The 21,721-nt window shown below is 32.8% G+C and overlaps 1 protein-coding gene across 1 annotated transcript in view; it reads right to left on the minus strand.

The window, feature by feature from the left end:
* Positions 1-4,026: 4,026 nt before the first annotated feature.
* LOC124543128 (gamma-aminobutyric acid receptor subunit beta) overlaps positions 4,027-21,721 on the minus strand; it is a 41,935-nt gene continuing 24,240 nt past the window's right edge. Inside the window, exons 2-10 of the mRNA XM_047121194.1 lie at positions 14,121-14,221; positions 11,757-11,824; positions 9,543-9,769; positions 8,615-8,697; positions 6,884-7,021; positions 6,240-6,524; positions 5,864-6,042; positions 4,812-4,943; positions 4,027-4,468 (exon numbers count right to left, since the gene is read on the minus strand). Coding sequence (XP_046977150.1) covers positions 4,304-4,468; positions 4,812-4,943; positions 5,864-6,042; positions 6,240-6,524; positions 6,884-7,021; positions 8,615-8,697; positions 9,543-9,769; positions 11,757-11,824; positions 14,121-14,221 — 1,378 coding nt within the window. The 3' untranslated portion in view covers positions 4,027-4,303. The remainder of the gene's footprint in view (positions 4,469-4,811; positions 4,944-5,863; positions 6,043-6,239; positions 6,525-6,883; positions 7,022-8,614; positions 8,698-9,542; positions 9,770-11,756; positions 11,825-14,120; positions 14,222-21,721) is intronic.

A 21,721-nucleotide genomic window follows, 5' to 3' on the forward strand; every position in this document is an offset into this window, starting at 1 on the left:
GAGTGCAACTACACTTATTTATGTATTTCTTTATTATATTTACCTAGCATATCGTGTTGCAACTTAATTGCTTTAAGGACTTATGTAGGTTATGTTATTAATATAGCGTTAAACGATTTTAAGTCTTAAAAAAGTAGACTATTAAGTATCTCGTTTTACAATGAAATGATCCTAACGAATTGAACTTTAGATACTTATACGCGAGTACAGGTAGCTTTTGGTTGATTTTTATGTTTTATATGCCTATCCTATAATAGCTGTAATCGTACTACATGGTAATAAATATTTGTGCTTTTATTTAATGTAAAATTTTAAGTGAGGTATTCGTAAGAAATAAATAAGTTATATAAAAGACTGACGTCGTTATCATTTGATTCATATTTAGAATGTGGTGTGTTATAAATAAATGTCTTCATCTTCCTGACAGCAAACAATGATGAAAGTTAGAAACGTCATTATTTAACCAAAAAAAAAAAACACTAAAAATGTTTACTAGAACTGATAGTATCTATATATTAATTTAAATTTTCCTTATTCAAGTTTCGTTTATCTAATTTGAATATACATAATAGTTCATAGTTCAGAGTCAAGCAACGTAATTAAAAACCACTGTTGTATTCGTTATATTAATTATGTGTTACTTGAGTGACCTTGGGAGTTATCACTAGTATGCCAAGTAATACTAGAATACTAGAGGTTCTTCAATAAGTCACTTGATGATGATCAATGAATTTTAGAACTTCGAACCGACCTATAGTCTTATTTAACTTCAATTAATTTCGTTATAATTTCAATGTATGTACACCGATTTTCTTATACCTACCCTATTCAAGAATAAATTCACATCGATTCTAATTCAACTTCGTACAATGTATAATAAATATCAGCTTTATTAATATAATGTATAAAGACCATTTTGTTATCATGAATCAATAATGAATTAATTACAATGAAAAGTTTTTATTTCGCTGAAGAATTTTACATAATTATGGTCTATATATTAAAAGTCGTATCTACCGATCACTTAAATACTAATCACTAAACATGTATTTTAGAATTTCGTTTCAGATAATATTATTAAACCTATCACTTAGTACACTATCGATATAATATATTCATATAAGCGACTGTCATCTAATGTCCGGTTTCTATAATCAAAGAATCGTTACAATAGCGTAAGATACCAGCCGCTATGAGTTACGAGTGACGTTTTCATCCGTGAGCTAAACTAATATTTTCTTGTATATAATAACCGGACATAAATTGATTCACATTAATTACCGAGTGCACTTAGTATATTATAACGACAAAACAGTCATAATACGAATTGAGTTATTCTAGGAGTATTACATGGAATGTGATTGTATTTTAACAAACTTATTAATTGGACATCAATTTTGAGGAAAAACTGATAAACATTTTCAAAAAATATAATATATATATGCTATGTAATTAGTCCGTTTCTATAAATGCAGATCATATTAAGCCATTCCACACGACACTGCGCTGAATCGCAACGTTTTTACGCAAGTTAAGTTTAGATATATTTTTAATTGCACTAATTTTTCTAATATATTTAAAAATTTCTCCTGCACTTATAGAAATAAACTCATATTTCAGTCATTTATAAAATTAACGTCTATAAAATTGTGTTATAAACATCTATACGTTTTGATAAACAACGAATCGTTAAACAAATGTATAAATTGCTATAAATTTATTAAATTTTTAAAATGACCGTGAACCTCACCGCGGGTTCCGTAAGGTTACAGACATGCTTAACATTAATAAACATTTCAATACATTACATAATAAATAATATCGCTTCTCTAATGAACCTTTTTTTTAATATCGTATCATTGTTTATGAATAATATTCTTTAATGCATTCGTATTTGTATCTACTTTTCTACTCCTTAAGGAACCCATTTATTCAATATATCATTGAATGTTATGTTGAGACTGTCGTAGCTGAAGACAGGAGTTCTGCATCTCAGATAATCGAGGGACAAGAGCAGTTGTCAAAATAGGGAGTGTTATACATGATTCTTTTATTTTGAATTATTCAAAATAAAAGAATTTAGTTGCTATCATCGGAAAACGTCGATTAAAGATTATTATGATTGATATTATGTGATCATTAAACACAAGGTACGTAGTTTATACAGCTAGTCTCATTGCGGTTTTAAATCGCAATAGATCAAAATGCTGCGATCGCTGCTGTCGTGTGATAACAACCTTATGTAATTTGCTCCCCATATTAACAACTAAGGATCTAATGCTCAAATTGCGGAGTAACTACTAGAGCATTTTTAGGTAGGGCCAACAAAATAAGCTTAATTTTCTAATTTGAGAAGCCTTGCATGATCTACGTAACTGTGCAGTACTATTCTATTCAAACAATTAACTTCTTAAACAGTACATAGTCTGATAATATCATCTACTGCACAATTGCATTATTTATAGGTAAATATTTACGAATAACTTTATATCTAATATTAATATTAAAATTACTAAATATTTTTTAATATATTTGCAAAATAATATTTTGACTAGAACAAGCAAGGAAAAATGAAACTAATAGAATCGAAAATTAAAAATAATTTTACAATGAGTGGATGTTAGTTGGGATGATTTAAAATGCTATTTTTTTTTACTTTTTTTTTCGTTTTATTTATTTTATGTAGAGAAGATACTACGTCGTCGATTCGTTAAAGATCGGATATTTGCAGAAGAATGTGTTTTCTATAGTCGTTCTCGTATATATGTACATTGATTATACAGAGTGTTTTTTTTATTACGTGTAATAAAAACAGATCGTACATGCTAGAGGCTTTGCAATCGTTTATAGCCCATGCAAGCTAAAGTATGAAATGAAGATCGTATTTATACTTAATGTATGCATTTCGTAGTTTCGTCATCGTGTTCGTAGTTCGTTATATGTATATACATTAACATTAACTTATTAAATGCATATGACAATATAGACGCAATCATCGCTACATCTATAAATGTTTCTCACTTGGTTAAGGCTTGCAAAAATCCTATTCTTAAACAGACGAGTTATATTTATTTTAATTGATATGCAATGGTATTGTTCATCTTCATTGAAAAAATAAACTGAGTAAAGAATTTATTTCAAATGCATTGACCTAGAATAGGACGAGAGCAAACCCAGATAGTTGAAATATTATAGTATGAAAACATCATGCATATTTTCAATGAGAAGCAGCCACGATCGCTTAATCAAGACATTAAAATTTATAACATACAAATAACATATTCGTAATGAAGCTACGATAAGAAATTATTAAATATAAATGTATCTGAAATGATTTGCGACGAAAATTATAAAATAATAATACCTAGTGACATAATAACAATAGTATAGAATTTGCAAAACAATAAACAAGTCGCTAATTATTTAACAAAAGTACATACATTTCTACTAATTATTAATAATAATAGTTTAAGCAAAAAGGTTGAGCATCAGACTTAATAATTAACGTGATTTGAACACCACTTGTCTAACCGCTTGTATGATATATTTGAAACTTGTAATGATAACGTTTTGTAAACATTATATCATCTGTGAAAGTCTTATATTCAATCTTTGATGATTGTTGTATCCTAGGCTTATATCGTCGTTAAGCTTGGGTACTAGTAACAGCCAGTAAATTTCCCACAGCAGGGCTAAGGCCTCCTCTCCCATTAAGCAGAGGGTATTAAAGTAACAGAGTCGTTGGGTACTAAGGTGTTCCTTATTAACTCTTGTACATTAGCTCACCTTCAAACAAGACACAACAATACTAAGTAATTATGTTTGGTGGTAGAATACCTAAAGAGTAGGTACTTACCCAGACGGGCTTGCACAAAGCCCTACTACCAAGTGATATTCATAGCTGTATATTGATAGTATAATTGGTATTTAAAAAAGTGGGTATTACATGAATGTCTAATTTTAGAATTACATCAAATGCACATTGTCACCTTTAGCACTGAAATATGCTGTATACGTATTATATGTAAAAATCTCCAAGAAAATTTGAGAGTTCCTCAACTGATATTAATAAAATGTTTATGTTATTCTTAACGAAAATAATTACGTTTTTTATATTTTTTGACGTCACATATTTTGTCTTGTAATTGTATTGTAAAACGACTCTTCACAGAATAATAGCATCTTATAACTTTTATCTCGAAATTAGTTTGCATATAACAATCATTATAAAACATTGGTATAGTTTCAAATATATTATACTATTTTTAATCTGCGGCCAAACAAGTGGGTTTTTAAGCCCCCTCTATTTATCCTCTTCCAGAAGAACCAGATCATCAGCCACGACGTCGGATACATGAAGGTATATGATCCAGTACATAAGATTAAAGCAGACGAAGCAGACGGGGAATACTATGCGCGAGTATTTGTCGATATCGGATGGCGTCATACCCAACAGCTTGCTTATGTCCTGAAATTAAGCACGTAACCATTAAATCATATGATATAATATCACAGTTGCCATAAATAAATACATTCGCGTTTATAAATCATTCGATAACATCGGTTAGTTTTAACACGATACCAATTATGGAAGTAACCTTCATTACAGTAACAAGTCAGGCCTTAAATAGTACTCAAGTCATTCGAGACTCTTTCGCGTGAATATATTATGCGTTGTAAATATGTTATTTTATCGAAAGCAACACGCAATCGTTAATTCGCAGAGCATTACACAAACGCAAGCATAAATGATCACAGAGCAAATTGTTTATTGTAGTAATAAAACCTTGGTTACGATTAGCGATTTTTACCTTTCCGGGGTGGATAAGATGAGAAGGGGGTCCAGGGTTATCTTCCTCCGCGCCTCTGCCGCCGTTAATGGTATTTTCCAGAGTCCCTCCCTTTGAGTGGGCTTTAGGGTCGTGAACTTTGAATCGGACTTCCTGTAAAGTTAAAAGGTTGTGTCAAATCAAAATATATTACTTTGTTTTTGCTTTTACCAGAGACCCGCACCAGATTTACACGCGTACAATTATTAATAAATATAATGAGAAATGGATAAATGTTAAGAACAAAATGTTACAGTCAACGATGATTTTTGGTAGAATCTAATTTCGTATCAGTGGTATGTTCTAAAGTATTCATTTATAGCGTAAAGGTCCATTCTTAATTGATCAAGAGACCAATATTTCACAAATAACAGTTATTACTAATGTATAAAATAAATTATGAATGTGATTTTTCTACTATATAATACAGACAAGCTACTGCCAAACTTTTTTGTAGGTCTGTTTTAGAAAATTGTTTGATGTATCTTATTGATCTGATTCTTGGATACAACAACGATCTTAATACGTTAGCCATTTCATACAACAGATTTACAAATTAGAATACATACAAAATACCTCATTAAGTAGTAAGGTCGATGAATTTAAAAATATTTTCAAAATCCTAAGTGATTAAGAGATACAGACATATGTATTACTTTAATTTATTGTTATCACATAAGTGACAATGTATGTCTTTGTTGATAATAAATTCTTTAAACCTAAACCTATGTAGATAGCGACTTTGTCTAATACTATTTCTAGATTCTATAAGTAGGCTGGCAACAAGCTACCTGGAGGAAAGTGGTCACGGATACCTATAGAGATTTAAAGAGATTATATATTTTTTTTATAATTCGAACGACCTAACAAATTTTAAAACTATGAAGTTTTGGGTTCGTTGTTACGCCGACTCACCTACTTCTCACCCACTCCTCTCTACTAACTAGAACACATCAATACAATTGGATTGCTGTTTAGCATCCAGAGGAGGGCTAGCATTGACAAAAATGAGAATTATTCCTTCTTCGACTTACTGATGGTCTTGGTGGAGGACACCTTCCTAAAGTTCCCATCTTAGATAGTGTATGAGAATCTCCTACTGACGGACAATCCACGGGCATCTTTTTGTTCTCCGAAGCGATTTTCTGAATTGCTACAAATCTCTGTTTCCTCATCTGAATCCTCTTTGCCATATATCCAACCGTTGCGTATTCTGTAAAAATGTAGAACTCCGTTCATATTAAAGAGTTCCATTACATATAACTTTAATTCGCCTTAAATTATACTCATCATTCGCTTTGCCGCTATGAAATAACGCACATGTTCATATTGGCACATTGTTATAATTAAATAGGAATCAAATGTATACGTAAACGTTCGCTTAGCAAAAGTATTCAGTGAAATAATTACCCAGTAAACTAGCGAAGACCATCACGAAGCAAGTGCCAAGGTAAACGTCGATCGATTTTACGTAAGATATTTTAGGTAACGCAGCGTTAGTTGACGACATAAGCGTAGTCATCGTCAACACAGTTGTCACACCCAAGGCAACTCGAGCGGGAGTCGCATTCCGGTTCAACCAGAAAGATACCCAGGATATAATGACAATTAAACCAGATGGTATATATATTTGGATCAGATAGTATCCCATAGAACGAACAAATTGTATTTCACATGCCAGTCTCGAGTAATTTCCTGTAAAAATTATTCATTTTCCTTTAAGTTACTGGCAAAAAAAGCTTATATAATAATATTTTGTATATTTATCAGTGAATCGTTTCAACTAGAACTTCTAAACAACTCAATTACGTGTAGGACAACAAATTTTAATTTTACTTGTGATAGGATTTTTATTCAGTGTTAATTAATTATTAATAGGGAATCACTTATAATAAATTGACATTACTAAAACAAACAACTCTGTGTTGTTAGTGCAAAAATACAAAAGCAGGACGTGAAAAGAATCGTGGCTGTTTATGTTCAGTGTTTCACGTTTTGTAAATTTGTATTAAGTTTTTCAGTCGCCTACTTTTTGACTTCCCCGTTTATAGTACCTGTTGTGAGTGAGATCTCCATGGCTCGCTGACGATGGCCGAGCACCTTGAACTGTGGTAGCGACACCTCGCTCGATACACCAACAGAATTGGGCCCCTCGTTCCATTTGTATCGGATGTCCCGCATGGTGTAGCCGACTGTGCGCAGCGGATACATAAATGAAAAAAACCCCAGGCCCATCGCAATGGGTTTTGTAACTCGAGTCGTTATTCGGTCGGGGTAAGAGCGGGGAGTCGCGAGCTCGGCGTCGCGCGTCTTGTCGTGCGGTTGTCATGTCGTATTTAGCGTGTGTGCTAGTGTCGCGGGTCGAACGTCTGCACACGGGCTGAGGGAGACGGGGTCGGATGCAGAGCGTGGATGGACAATGCTTGGACAGCAGGCATTGCAAATTATTTACCTGTAGTGAGAGTTACAACGGTTGCGCTCTGGCGGTGTCCCAGCACTCGAAATTGGGGTAGTTGCACCTCATTGCTCATGCCGACACTCAATAGCCCGTCCTTCCAGTGATACCGAATGTCTCTCATTGTGTATCCGACTCCGGAGACATGCCAAACACACAAAACGCTATCACTTACGCTGAGAAGCATCGCGTACCCTCACGCGGCTGGTGTCGGTGGGACTCGCGGGATCATAGGGCGAGACTTATTGAGCTGAACCGAGTTGGATTTAGAATATAGCTTCCAAACTCGAATCGGCTCGGTATGGATGATAGAAAAATATAAATCTACTAGTTCTATCTATAGGTGTCATAACACAAAAGAAAAATACTAATATTAAAAATAGGTGTTAATTTTAATAAACATATAATATCGAGAAAAGAAAGCAGTCAGGTGTGAGAGGCATGCAAGGAATATCGGTGTACTGTGATAAGAAGCGTGCGTATAGCGATGTTTTGCGGTGCGTGTCGCGTATTGCGTGGAAGGAGTCTCTGGCGGTGCGGATGGTGAGGAGTGCGGGGGTGCGCGGGTGCGCGGGTAATGTGGGGTCGGTCGCGTGCGTTCCGCGTCTGCGGCACGGCTCTCGGTGGTTGAGCAGACCCCGCGGTCGCCGTACCCCGCCTCCTTCGGCCCGCTCAGCTATCGCAGCGTCGATGTCTTGATATCAGTTCTTTCGCTTAATGCACGTGAGGACAAAGGCTTACTATTTTACGAGTCTGCCTTCTGCGGGTGCTGTATGCGAGAAGGAGACATTCCAATTTATGAGAACACGAGGGTAATCACAGCACGTGTCGACGATTAGGTTGTACGCTTGTGCTCACAGGGTATCCCTGAGTAGCATCTGTGATACAAGAAAGTGGTCACAACACAATATCGGTAAGCCTAGTGATAATTTGCATTGTGGTAAGAATCAAATCAATGATTGCTTTAGGTGAACACACACGCATCTCTTAAATAGAATTAATTATTATTTTTCTATCATCATAAATTCTCTTTGGCCTCGCATTTCGAACGAGTTTTCGAATATTGTTAAAATATACTCATTTAATTTACACGCGACGGTGACTCCACAGCCTTACATTATTTAATATTAGAAATTTGCACGATACATATTATATTAAGCGTGTTATTTAATCGCTTTTATTGAACAGCATATATAAAAATACGATAACAAACATTAAAACATCACAGTATATATTAAATTTAATAAATATTGTGTTATTTATATAATTAACATGGTTTCGTTGCATATTATACACAATATCAGAATCAAACTATTGTCCAGATACTTACAACTCTCGATTTCGATATGGCAAAGCTGCCGATCCATTGGGAAATATTGAAGATTCATAGGGCAGGATGCGGTAATAGTTAATCTGAAAAAGAAATCAAATCGAATCATGTAAAAAACATTTAACTAACTTTTGACCATAGAAGTCTTCACTTTCCAATACATCAAATGCCGTTTTACACTTTTGTCAAATAAAAAAAAAAAACTGTGATACGGGGAAAAGACCGCTCGAGTATTCAACACAAAAAAGAATAACAGCATCAAAAAATCACGATATAAAATTTTAATATATTAAACAAATATAACTACAACAATTTTTATTTGTTCGAATACAATTTATTTTGAAGATTCTACGAAAACATACGACCGAACTGGTTTCGTAGATGAGTTGGCATACCGTATAATTGGTACATTGTTACTGAAGCACTGACGAATCGGTCCGAGGAATACGCACGGTTTTGTCGTTGTTTTATTTAAATTGTTTTTATTTAAACAGCGTATTTTCAAGCCACGGTTTGATTAAATATAGTCCTTATTTATTGTAGTATGAGAGGTTATATTAAAATACTTAAATAAATCCATTAATCTGTTTTGCACATAGCGAATTATTGTCCGACCTGACGTATTTACACGCTTTTTTTGTAGTCAAGTGTATTTAATTTATTATCGAATACAAAATGAGACAAACCGCTACATGGTTTAACAGCACTCCATATTTATTGTATTACGTATTATTATGAGAATATTTAATGTAATTAAACGTATCTGCGTATATATTAATGCTTAGTTAACATTTATTACGTATTATTTATTCTTATTTTTAGTGAGTTTCATTCGATACTGTAAGTATTCTTGCCACCATTTCAAACGTATGTAATTCGATTTTCGTATTTTTTATGCAATGTTTATAATAATCAAGTTCGATATTACCTGATACTTCTAGTGATAGACCCTGAATAATGAATACGAATAAATTCGTTGCTGGTTGTCGCAATGTGGAAATACGATTGCTTTTCATTTACGAAGAATGTATCTGGTACCCATATGTTCTTTATAAATTCAGAGCCAACCGACAACGTCTCAACACCGGGTCTCTTTTTGTATGCCAATCTAGGGTCAGTCCAAAATTGTCTGAAGTAAAAATCCAGCGTGAAATCCTGAAGGAAAAATACATAATCGTAATATAAATCGTTTAAAATAAATATATTATGAAAATGTTATTAATACATAGCGATCAAAACATAGATCTCACTGATTGATGTATTCGATTGAACATGATATATCAATGATAGGAATAATTAAAGTATCTGATGTGAGAACTATGAATTTATTAGCAACAGTTATAATGGGTTGAATAATACAAAATTAATATATAATATAAAAACATCTAACACTTGCATGCTTTGATTTGGTAGCTGATACCCTACGTGAACCAGTAAAGAGCGTTTGTGGGTTGCTAATACCGTCAAATCTAAAAACAATTCCGATGCTAGTGTTGGAACTTCAGTAGATATTTTACAATTAATACAAAAACACGCACCTCGTATAGTTTCACTACATTGAATGGACAAATTGAGCGAAGCTTGAAACGATAAAAAAGTGCAGTGTTGTGTGTGACACGAAGCCTAATTAAAATTGGTGTGGTCTAATAATGAAATGGGTGCTTGGTGGTGGGATAGGGCGAGGTGAGTGGGCGGTGGCGCAGGCACCCACGGCTCGATAAAGGCTATCTCTTAATCGAAGCTAACAAGCCGACAAATACACAAATTGCCACGTGTAAATAATTGGATAATGTTTGAAGAATAAAATATCATTAATTGGTGATTTCGGCTTATTGAGATTTATGTTACAAATAGACAACCTCTCCATGGCCATGGGTCACGTCTTACTGTGACCTTCTGAGCTTTGATTTGGTTTCCACTTCGGGGTCTTTACCCAAACGCCTAGCAGCTCGTATAATTCCATATTTTGGAAGACCGGGTAAAGTGGGTTTACGAGTATTATTGTTAGTATCTACATTAAACTAATATATAAAATATTAAAATTAATTTAAGCGAATAGAAAAATTAGAACTATATCAACCGGTGTTCCAAATTACTTGAGAGCGTGAAAGGTAACGAATATTTAGGCAATTTCAGTAGATACACACATACGTACATACACATCAAACTACGAAATGAGTTACGAAGAATTAAACAGTCGTCGCAAATCCATAGAGTATCTTTCGTTTGCACCGGTTTTGTATTAAAGTTATTGGTGCACTGTAGTAGATACAAAAAACTATTTACGAACGAAGTGTTGATGTTACTTTAGAATGAAAACTTTAAATTTACTTTTACGCGTGATAGAATGACAAAATCGTTACCTTAAGCGTTCCGTACCTAAAGACTGTATAAGAATCTAGCTCAATAGAGTACTTTAAGCTGGATTCTTAACGCTATAACCTTTAGCTTAAAATATAATCTGAGGACCACCATCACCACTTCGCGTTAAATAGATTATTTTGTCTTTGGAATTACGAATACTGCTGGACACACAACCTGATAACTTGTAAGGTTAAAACGGATTGCTGTTCTTATTATGACGTCATAAAGCAATTTTTGCTTAACACAAGTTATAGGGTCTGGGGACACATAATAAGAAAGCAGGTTGGCTGACAAAGGGCGTTTGCTCCACGAAACGCGGACATGCTCGCAGCCTCGTATCTGGGGCTGCTCGGTCGCAGCGGCCGTGGCCGGAGAGACCGAGTCAAGCGTGAGCTGACAGTGGCGAGTACCATGAGCACTTCGGAGACGGAGCTGATAGAGAGCACATACATGGTGACGCCCACCTCCACTGGCGGACCTGCAATCAAGCCCAATTGTGAGTCGCGCGCGCGCCTCGCGCCGTGAAAACCAAACCAGAGGACAATGACGTGCCCCATTGCCGGAGCGGGGCGAGAGGCGCGGGGTGCGTGCGGAAAAGAACGCGTCGATGTCGCGTCGATGCGATCGCAACCTGGTCGTGATCGCATCGTGCCGCGCCTATAGCGATCGAACCGTGGACACGGGTGCTACGATGAACGGTAATGCTGGTGATTATACTAAAGGACAAATTTTGCTATGTATGCGCTGTGTCTTTAATATTGCTTTGAGTATGAGATACCATTTTCACTTCAGAGAGAGAGCTGATGGAGAGCACGTACATGGTAACCCCCACTTCCACGGGTGGTCCTGAAAACGACACAATACACACATGACAAGTGGTTCTGTCGCGTGGACGTCGCTATAACTTCCGTGACTATGACGAATAAACTAGATGTTATTGTATTTTTTTTGTGTAGGTTCGGATGAATTCTAAAATTAGTGATGTAAAATAAGTGAAGGAAGAAGTTTGAAAACTGATCTTATTTTATAAAAGTAGTTCGCACACGGCATATTAAAGTTAACTTATCATTGATGCAATAATAATTACAGATGATTTTAGTCATTGTAGTACATTACTAGATGATTTATGAATACGAAAACCTTTGTCCACATCGCTTAAAACAAAGACTAGACTGAAGATAATTGGACAGAATTCACTACATGAAAATTGTGAAAATGAAATGAATTTCGAATTTCAAATTTGTTTATTTGATTATTAAAACGATGTCAGTTCCAAACTATGAATATAAATTGAAATGAATTCAGATTTTCTCTTATTACGTTTTATAAAAAGTTCTTGACTGACTTTTATATCTATTACTATTTATGAGTCTATTATATAAATGTGAATAGTAAATTATTTTTTACAATAGCCAACACTAACGTCGTTCAAAAGAAAACGTCACATTTTGTACATTTTAGGCAGCACTGAAGCTATAACCGAGATTGCTAATTACTTTTTAAGCTGCTTTACAATTTACACCAAAATAATATGATCTGAATAATAGATATAGAATCGCTTAAAGCATAATATTATATTGTTGTGTTAGAAGAAAATGTAATTAATGTAATTGAAAGAAGGTAGTATTAAAAAATAGATACGGCAAAACATTAAACGACAATCAAATTTGTCTACCGCAATTAAAAATCTCTCATATTATTTAATATAGGAAAATAAAGATAAACTAACTACTTAATGATACATATTTTAGTCAGTGCTCATATTTTTTTTACAGTAAGTAACTAGGACTGTGTCGTTTCTATGTTGAAAATAATTTATGAGATTAATCGGAGTCTTAATTGCAAGCGTGGGCGTTTTTGTTCCGATCCAAATGAAACTCCGAGAGAAAATAGAATTAAAGTGATTTTAATTACGTTTAAGAATATAATCAACAGTTATCAAATTAAATATATCGTATATTATACTGAGGAGTTATATATTCCTGGAAGGTTATGACTTATCGTTGGGTTTTGGTTTATATAATGTTTTTTTTTTGTGAGAGGATGCTAAATTTAAACATTTATTCGATTTTAATAATTCGGAGTAAATTCAAGCTTGATAAAAAAAACATTATTACGATGTTTTCTTATTTTAAATTTGAAACACGAAGACATTTAATCTCCATTATGTATATAAACTTAGAATCTAGATGATATAAGTTGAATCGTGTTAATAGATTAAATTATCGATTCTGAATACAACGTTAATACGATTGTTGATTACAATATATTAATTATTGATTCTAGCACCGTTTACCACCAATTATGGAAATTACGTAACTGGCGTAAATTAATCTCGGATAGGAAAAAGCATGAACGGCCTAGAGAAGAAGTTTAAGTTTAGATAACATTCCAAATAAATTATGTTAAAAATCTTTTTTTTTTAAATAATAATATTTGTATATGGCAATGTTTTGAACCTAAATGATTGAATAATACATACCTTCGAAATCCGTGTGATCACTTCAAACATACATTTCAAATACATAGTAGAAAATAATAATTCGACATTTATCAATATCTACAATGTTTTCTTTTAAAAAATTTGAAAATAGAATGTAATTAAAAACTAAATAAGAAATGGCACATTGAAGAGGCAATAACTGCTGTTATATATAAATTTAACTATTTATGTGACGTGACGAAATAGTTTATTTAAATGAATGTCATTCTGATGACGGACTCCGTACCAACTTATTGTTATTTTATACATTCGGTCTCAACCTCATTATATTTTAAATGAATCGTATCGCTACGTATTGTATTAAATATTAAAAGGGTCGAAGTAGATTACCGACGCAAGGGAAATAAACCCTCATCGCTATAAAAAATATACACACATTTATCTTTATTCGTATCATACATATTGTGACATATTTATAAACATCGTTACTATTTCTTATATATCGATGTCATCAATTATATTCATTGAATTATAATTATTTTGTTAATACAATACTATTTTAAGTTATTTCGTGTTCGCCTAAAGCACGAGAGTATTTTAATAAGAAAATTGTCTGCTTACTTATTCGCTTATTCATGATAAGTTATAAAATATTATTTAATAGGCTTATAATGTTTATATTGATCCTTGTTCACTCACCTCCATAGTTTGGCCTTACTCTTTTGTCGTAACTGATACTGAACGAGTCCAAAATAGCGGATATGTTGACATCGCCAAACATTCCACCCCCTCCAGCGGCCCTGGAATAATTAAAATTAATGAGTAACTTGGTAATTATAAAACGTATTATTTACGTTTATTATAAAAAATTCCGTAGAGTTTTTACTGATATTATTAATATTATTATTTGATGAGGAGTGTGTATGCGAGATTTTACACAACTCCTAACGATAAAAAAGTAGCAGCTTTGATCCTGAGCCTTTAGGTTGTGGGTACGCCCACTTTCTAGCACAATATTTTACAAACAACAACAACAACAGTCTGTAAATTCCCACTGCTGGGCTAAAGGCCTCCTCTCCCTTTGAGGAGAAGATTTGGAACATATTCCACCAAGCTGTTCCAATGCGGGTTGGTGGAATACACATGTGGCGGAATTTCTATGAAATTTGTCACATGCAGGTTTAATTACGATGTTTTCCTTCACCGCTGAGCAGGAGAAGAATTATAAAGTCAAATTAAGCACAATATTTTAGCTTAGGGAATAGGAATGTTAGTAATATTGAGCATGGGTATAACTTGCAGTGGCAATGACTGGTTACACAATATGCGTTGGGGATACCATTGATAGGGGCACCAATAGCAAACTTTTAAGTAAAGCTAACACCGGTTCGGAAATTAGATCTACCGAGAAGAACTAGTTACTCTTTTTCAACATTCAAACATGTAGTCGTGCTAGTTAACTACAATTATATGTGTATGTAATTGAGGAAAAAGAGTGCGACCTAGATACTTTAATAACATAATTAGGACTATATAACCAAAACTAAATCGCTCTATCAACCGTTTGAAATGTTCCATTAATAAAGCACTCCAATTACATCGTTAATATAAAATCATCCCTGATATATTCTAACTAAAACCTACCAATCAGATCATGAAGATGTCAGTCAAATATCTTATATTTTACAGGAACGATGAGCAAATGAAGAAGTCTTCGTAATTATCAATTGTATTCGGATAATTGTGATCAATAATGCTTGAATATAAAATATAATCCTGTCAGTATATTCTTAAGAAGAGTCTGAAGATAATATTATATGACACATTGACTATAAGAATTATAAAATGTATTACTGGCTGTGCTCACGACATTGCACGTTTTAATTTAATTCATTCGGGATTGCAGCGTAATTATTTTATTATATATATGTATAGCCTAAGTTACTCATTATATCTGCTATCTGCCAGTACAAGTCTGGTCCAGCCGTTCCAAAGAACAACCAGGCCTACAGACATAATTATAAAAAATATTATTTATGTTGCGAAAAAAAGCCAATTATATTATATATATAGATATATTTCAAATGGCATATCACCGTATTATTTTCAACATTTCACGTGTGAGACTCAATGTTAATTCTAGAAGATTGCACTGTTGGAAATAAATACATACAGACACATTAAAGTAACAAAATCCTCAATCATCGTCTTGGAAGCACACTTATTCACAAAAATATCTAAAATTATTATCGTGAGGAATCAAGCAATTGTTCTGTTATGTGAATTAAATCATTTTCCATTTCACATAGCGTGAAACATTGTACGTTACCGAGCGTTATAATAAATTAATACGTCGAAACTTTAGATATTTCGTCTAGTTTCCAAAATGCATTTAACGTCAAGTTTGTTGTTTAGACGTATTATATTATACGAGTGGACTTTTACAAGCACTTTTGAATCGTCATTTAACGACTATATTAAGTGAAGCTACCACCGGTTCGGAATGTAGGTTCTAAAGAAAACAACCGACAAAAAACACAGTAGTTACAATTTTTCAAGATTTCAAAAACAACAAAGTCATTTTAGTTAAATTCAAAATCAAAATAAACTTAATTCAAATATTCTTTTACAAGCACTCTTCAATCGTCATTTAACAATAAAGTGAAGCTACTTTAGATTCTACTGAGAAGAACTGGCAAGAAACGCAGTAATTACTCTTTTTCAATATTTAAAAAATACAGTCATATTAGTTAAATACAATTATATATGTATATCATGCCTGGAAGTCAGCAAGTATTAACTCCACGCTTTTTTATCGTCTGTAAAGTCTTGCATTGAATAATATGCCTTCTTTAGCAATGTATTTTTTACAAAGGATTTCAATTTATGCAACGGCATAGTTAAAATAATTCTCAATTGAATAAGGAACGTTTAATAGATTTTGCTTTGAATGCCGATGTAATTCTGTGTCGCTCGATTGCTTAAGCGTCTGTTGAGTTTGGTAACAACTCTGACAAACTTCAACAACAATGCGCTTTGAGATCCAATTTTCATCTTCCTACAATTTGCCTATTATGAAGTCAAATTACAGGTGCTTTTGGCATTTAATATTTGATTTAACGTATGTATGATTGTATTCCTTTGAGACTTTATAAGGTACACAAGACTTACGCCTCAACTTGTAAAGAAGATCTTTTAACCTTACCGATTCGGACTTAAGAAATATTTGATTTATTGATTTGCTGTGACATTTAACAAAAAAGAAATATTATTGTAGCCTAAGTTACTCCCAATTATATCAATTATCTGCCAGTGAAAGTTCCGTCAAAATCGGTCCAGCCGTTCCAGAGATTAGTCGGAACAAACAGACAGACAGAGAGACATACGAGAGTAAAAATTTTATTTTGGTATATGCACCGTGTATAAATACATATGTATTGAGTAATTAAGGGCTATTTTAATATTACAAACAGACACTCCGATTTTATTATATGTATAGTTTATATCACAAACATTAAAGTTTGTCTTGTTAGCATTATTTTTACTAAAAGATGACTTTAGAAATACCAAAGTTCCTAATAGTTCTAGTTGATACATTTTTTTTCCGTCAGATACTTTTGAAAATGGTTGTAGACTATATGGCGTCAAAGCAATAACAGTTAAGGCGGGTTTAAGTGCATTCTCTCTCTCGCTCTTATTATACGATGGAACGCGAAATACGAAACGATCGGAAATATTCGGCGACTTTGCAACAGTGGCAGCTAGCAATTAGACGTTTTGATATTCTGACCAAAGAAAATAATATGATTTTTGAGCATAGACAATGAATTTATCTTTGACACAATTTATTAGCTACATTTAAAAATTGCATTGCTTCCGTCCATTGTTTTATTTAATCTTAATCATTGTTTCTTGAGATGAACTTGTATTTATTTAACCTTAAAATAAACCAAGAATTTAGGTTTTTTTTTTTTTAATAATTGTAAAAACAACATACAACATATACAGTCATGTATTTTTTTTTTTTTTTTTATGGTATAGGTTGGCGGACGAGCATATGGGCCACCTGATGGTAAGTGGTCACCATCGCCAAGAAGAGAGAGAGAATAAATTATACTTAAATTCAAAATATATATATTGTTAATATATCTACTGTTATTACACTTCTCAATTTTATATTAAATTCTGATAGTTTCAAATTGTTATAAATTATTTGGAATAATAAATTACATATCACTTTTTAGACCTGTGATACAATGCATGTATTTCAGAATAGCTATAATATTATTAATAGTGATACTCACTTTAACATAATTTATTATTCAAAGGCAATCTGAGTCAGTTGCTTCGTGAAGTTGGAAGTTAGTTCGCTGTTTATTTTAATATTTGATAAATCTCTTTGCATACACTTAGACCTAACTGATAGCTGACAAAATTTGACATGAGCTACGAAAATAATAAATTTGTCATTATATCTCAGACGAGATTGATATTTATTTTAGTTAAAGAAGTTTTATTAGTTTTCTAGGAAAGAGAATTTCTTCCCAAACCAGGGAGAATTGATTTGGGATTTCCTTACTCGCACTTAGCAGTTCAGGTTCAGAGTGTTACGAGTCAGAAGAAATGAAAATTGTAACGTATAACTTTGCAAAAGCCACGGATAGCCACTTCAATATTACTATATACTTTATTGTTGGCCACATAGATAAAATAAATAAAAACAACATGGATCCAGAATAAATAGAAGAGGCGTACAATTTTTGCAACCTTGTCGCTACATAGCGATCTCTTCCAGGCAACCAAAAGCGTAGGTTAAGATAGCTCATAGATTATGAGGTATTGTAATTTATACTAATTTATAAATATGAAAGTAAATTTGTCTGACTATCTGCCGCTCTTTCACGACCAAACCAATGAAGGGAATTTGATGAAATTTGGTATGAAGCAAACTTGAGCTCCAAGAAATGACATACCCTACTTTTTTTCTTACACATGATATATAACCCCTAAAACGCATGCGATAAACTACAACTGCAACTAATATTAATTAAAATAACATGATCATGATAATATGTAACTAAAACTAATGAATAAATTAATGTATCGATAAAATATGAATTCGCTCAATATAACCGCTTCATCCGATATCATAATAATCAGTTATTTTCATTGTTAATCATTCATTGTTACATGACAGGCGAATGCGTGCCAATCAGTGAGGCAGTAATGCAATGTTGTGCCCAAATCGTATTATATGTATTAACTAGCTGTGCACGGGACCTTGTACGCGTTTAAATTTAACAAAAAAATGTGGCCTAAGTTACTCCTTATTACATCAGTTATCTGCCAGTGAAAGTCCTGTCAAAATTGGTCCAGCCGTTACAGACAAAAATTTTAAAAAGTGTTATTTTCGTATATGTTATGTTTGTGTATATATGATTTACCTAAAAGGTGTACATCTCCGAACCCCTTTCTTAGAGTATTCAATGTCCTCTATCCAAAGGTTGTCTGGAAGAGATCGCTCTTTTAGCGATAAGACCGCCTTTTGTACCGTGTTTTCTATTTTGTTGTGTTACTTCTTGTATTTTTTTGTTTCGGTGTACAATAAAGTATATTTATCTTTTATCTTATGTACCGTGTATGCATACATATACATTGGCAAAAGGGATATTTGAATATTACAAACAGACACTCCAATTTTCAACCGACTTCAAAAAGGATCTGATAACCTCCTATCAATTCGTCTGTATTTTTTTTATGTTCTAACGGTATCGTATTTTTGTCTCAGAGCAAAACTTTATAGGTGAAAATGTTAATGAACAAAAAAATAATATAAATCCGATATATTTTCAATGGAACGATTTAAAATATTAACACTTATTTACGGTTTACGTCAATTAACGTTGAATAAACGTTAAATTGTCTTAAATGGACTTTGAAATTGCGGTCAAATTTTACCAATAGTGTGCTGTTAAATAGTTCGATGGAATTCCCTTTAGAATCCGATGCTGAAATAATCGAGCGAAAATACGGATTAACAATTGGTTTTATTCTACCGTATTTGCTTTTCATTTAAGTGTAACAAATTATTTAATTTGCTTGTATAGGGATGAAATTTATTGAATACCGTGAGACGATTTTTGCCCCAGTGATAATGGGATGATAGTACATAAAGAGTTTATTTATTTTATTTTTTTATTTAAAATACTTTGTTTCAAAACACATTACACGACAGTTTATGGGTAATAAAGAAACAAAAAAACAAACCGTGCGCAAAAGCGGTCTTATCGCTTATAACGATCACTCACAGACAACCTTTGGTGATAAGAGCTTAAGACGAGAACAGGTAAGTGCAGATATAAAGAGGAGATAGTAACTATAATTTAAGTACTAATATTACAGTATAACAATAAACTACACACAATTATATCCAAATAATATACATACAATAATATAAAATAAATAAATAAATAAATAAATGAGACAACATATGAGATGATGATATAAGACAACATCACATGCATTACTCTGATCCCAATGTAAGTAGGTAAAGCACTTGTGTTATGGACAATCAGAAGTAACGACGGCACCACGAACACCCAGACGAAAGACAACGAAGAAAACTAATGATAATCTACATTGACAGCCGGGAATCGAACCCAGGACCTCGGAGTGGCATACCCATGAAAACTGGTGTACACAACACTCGACCACGCAGGTCGTCGTCAAATATATATATTATATACCAAAATATGCACATAATTATAAACTTACATATATTTTCATACCTACATAAATTCTTGGCATATGGACAGATAATAGTTTTTCAAGCGATGTTTAAAGACGGATTTTATATTACAATCTTAAACGAGAAATATAAATTATTTTAAGAATAAATAAAGATTGTAAGAATAATTAGAAAATGGAATATTTGCATTCGATTTTGCAAAAGAAAATTGAAACTGGAATCACTTTTATAAAAATTAGGCTTCGCGTTACTGTTCCGTCATCTTCTCTTAGCTTGGCCTGATACATATACTTGGGAGTTCAGATTCAATTTATTTTTAGCACTGATTATAAATCATGACTTTTTGTAATAGTCCAATCATTATATACATTAAAAAATGAAGATCTTAATCTGAATTTGAGTTTTTCGATCAATATTTCCGGGACGCTAAGGTCGCTATCTTGAAAAAAGGGGTCAAATTTGTTCCCGGCTATAACCCGGCTATCCGATGAAATTCGAAAAATTTTACGAGGATCTTTTCGTAGCTTTTTTTGTGCGCTACAATTAAGTATTAAAGACATTTTGCGTATCATGCATCGTTATCGAGATATCGATCGAAAGGTCAAAAATTTAGCACACAATTTTTTTTTATCTCAAATATAGAAAATTTTGTAAGATGCAATGTGTAGAGCGACATGTAACGAAGTGACTGGATTATAAATATAAACACTTATTTAATGAATTGTTTCATTAAAACGTGAGATATAAGTGATATTTAAGAAATCAAGGTTAATTCTTATTAAATTCTTATATTATTGCGAATAATCGAAGTGAAATCTTGGAATATACCTTTGGAAGTAAACGTGTTAGAATGGCCATCACATTACGCATCTTCTGATATGTTTCTATAGCATTTATAAGAATGGCCAAGGAAATACTATCCGGAAAAATGAAATCTTTCTACAGATTTGGGCGTTGGGCTTGCTTGTAGGTTCTACGTGAACGTTCTCATGGATGCTTGAAAGGGTTTTTTATTCAATATAGATTTCGTAGATTCTGAAACATTTCCATGTTGATGTTACTTCACGTTTAATTTATATAATAATAACAAAAAAAAATACCATTAATACAGTTACTTTTTTAAATAGCCTATTTTGTATTAGATTTTGTATATATCGGGACACAACGTTACGGCTACTGATCATTTGCTGCGTGGAACATGCTAGTATAATAATTAATTATTACCGTTTACAAGATAATGGTGAAAAACTCTGAATAACTTTCATAGTGGCACATGGATCAAAAGGAAATTTTAGAGATTTTGTTTGGTACCAAAAAAGTTCAAGTCCATCCAAAAATCTCTAACCTCTAATTTTTCCGAAGTGCAATGTCTTTATTCACTGGACTAGAAGATACACGTTAAAGATTAATGAGCTAAACATACGTTACACTTCACCAAATATAGCGACGTTTTCTTTCCAATAGAGCTTAAAAAAATTGTCAGAATACTAAAAAATCCTGCAAAAAATGGCAATAATATAGACAAAATACTGTAAATAGCTCATGAGTTTAA

The sequence above is a fragment of the Vanessa cardui genome, chromosome Z, assembly GCF_905220365.1.
Source record: "Vanessa cardui chromosome Z, ilVanCard2.1, whole genome shotgun sequence".
In the NCBI taxonomy this organism is placed as follows: Eukaryota; Metazoa; Arthropoda; class Insecta; order Lepidoptera; family Nymphalidae; genus Vanessa; species Vanessa cardui.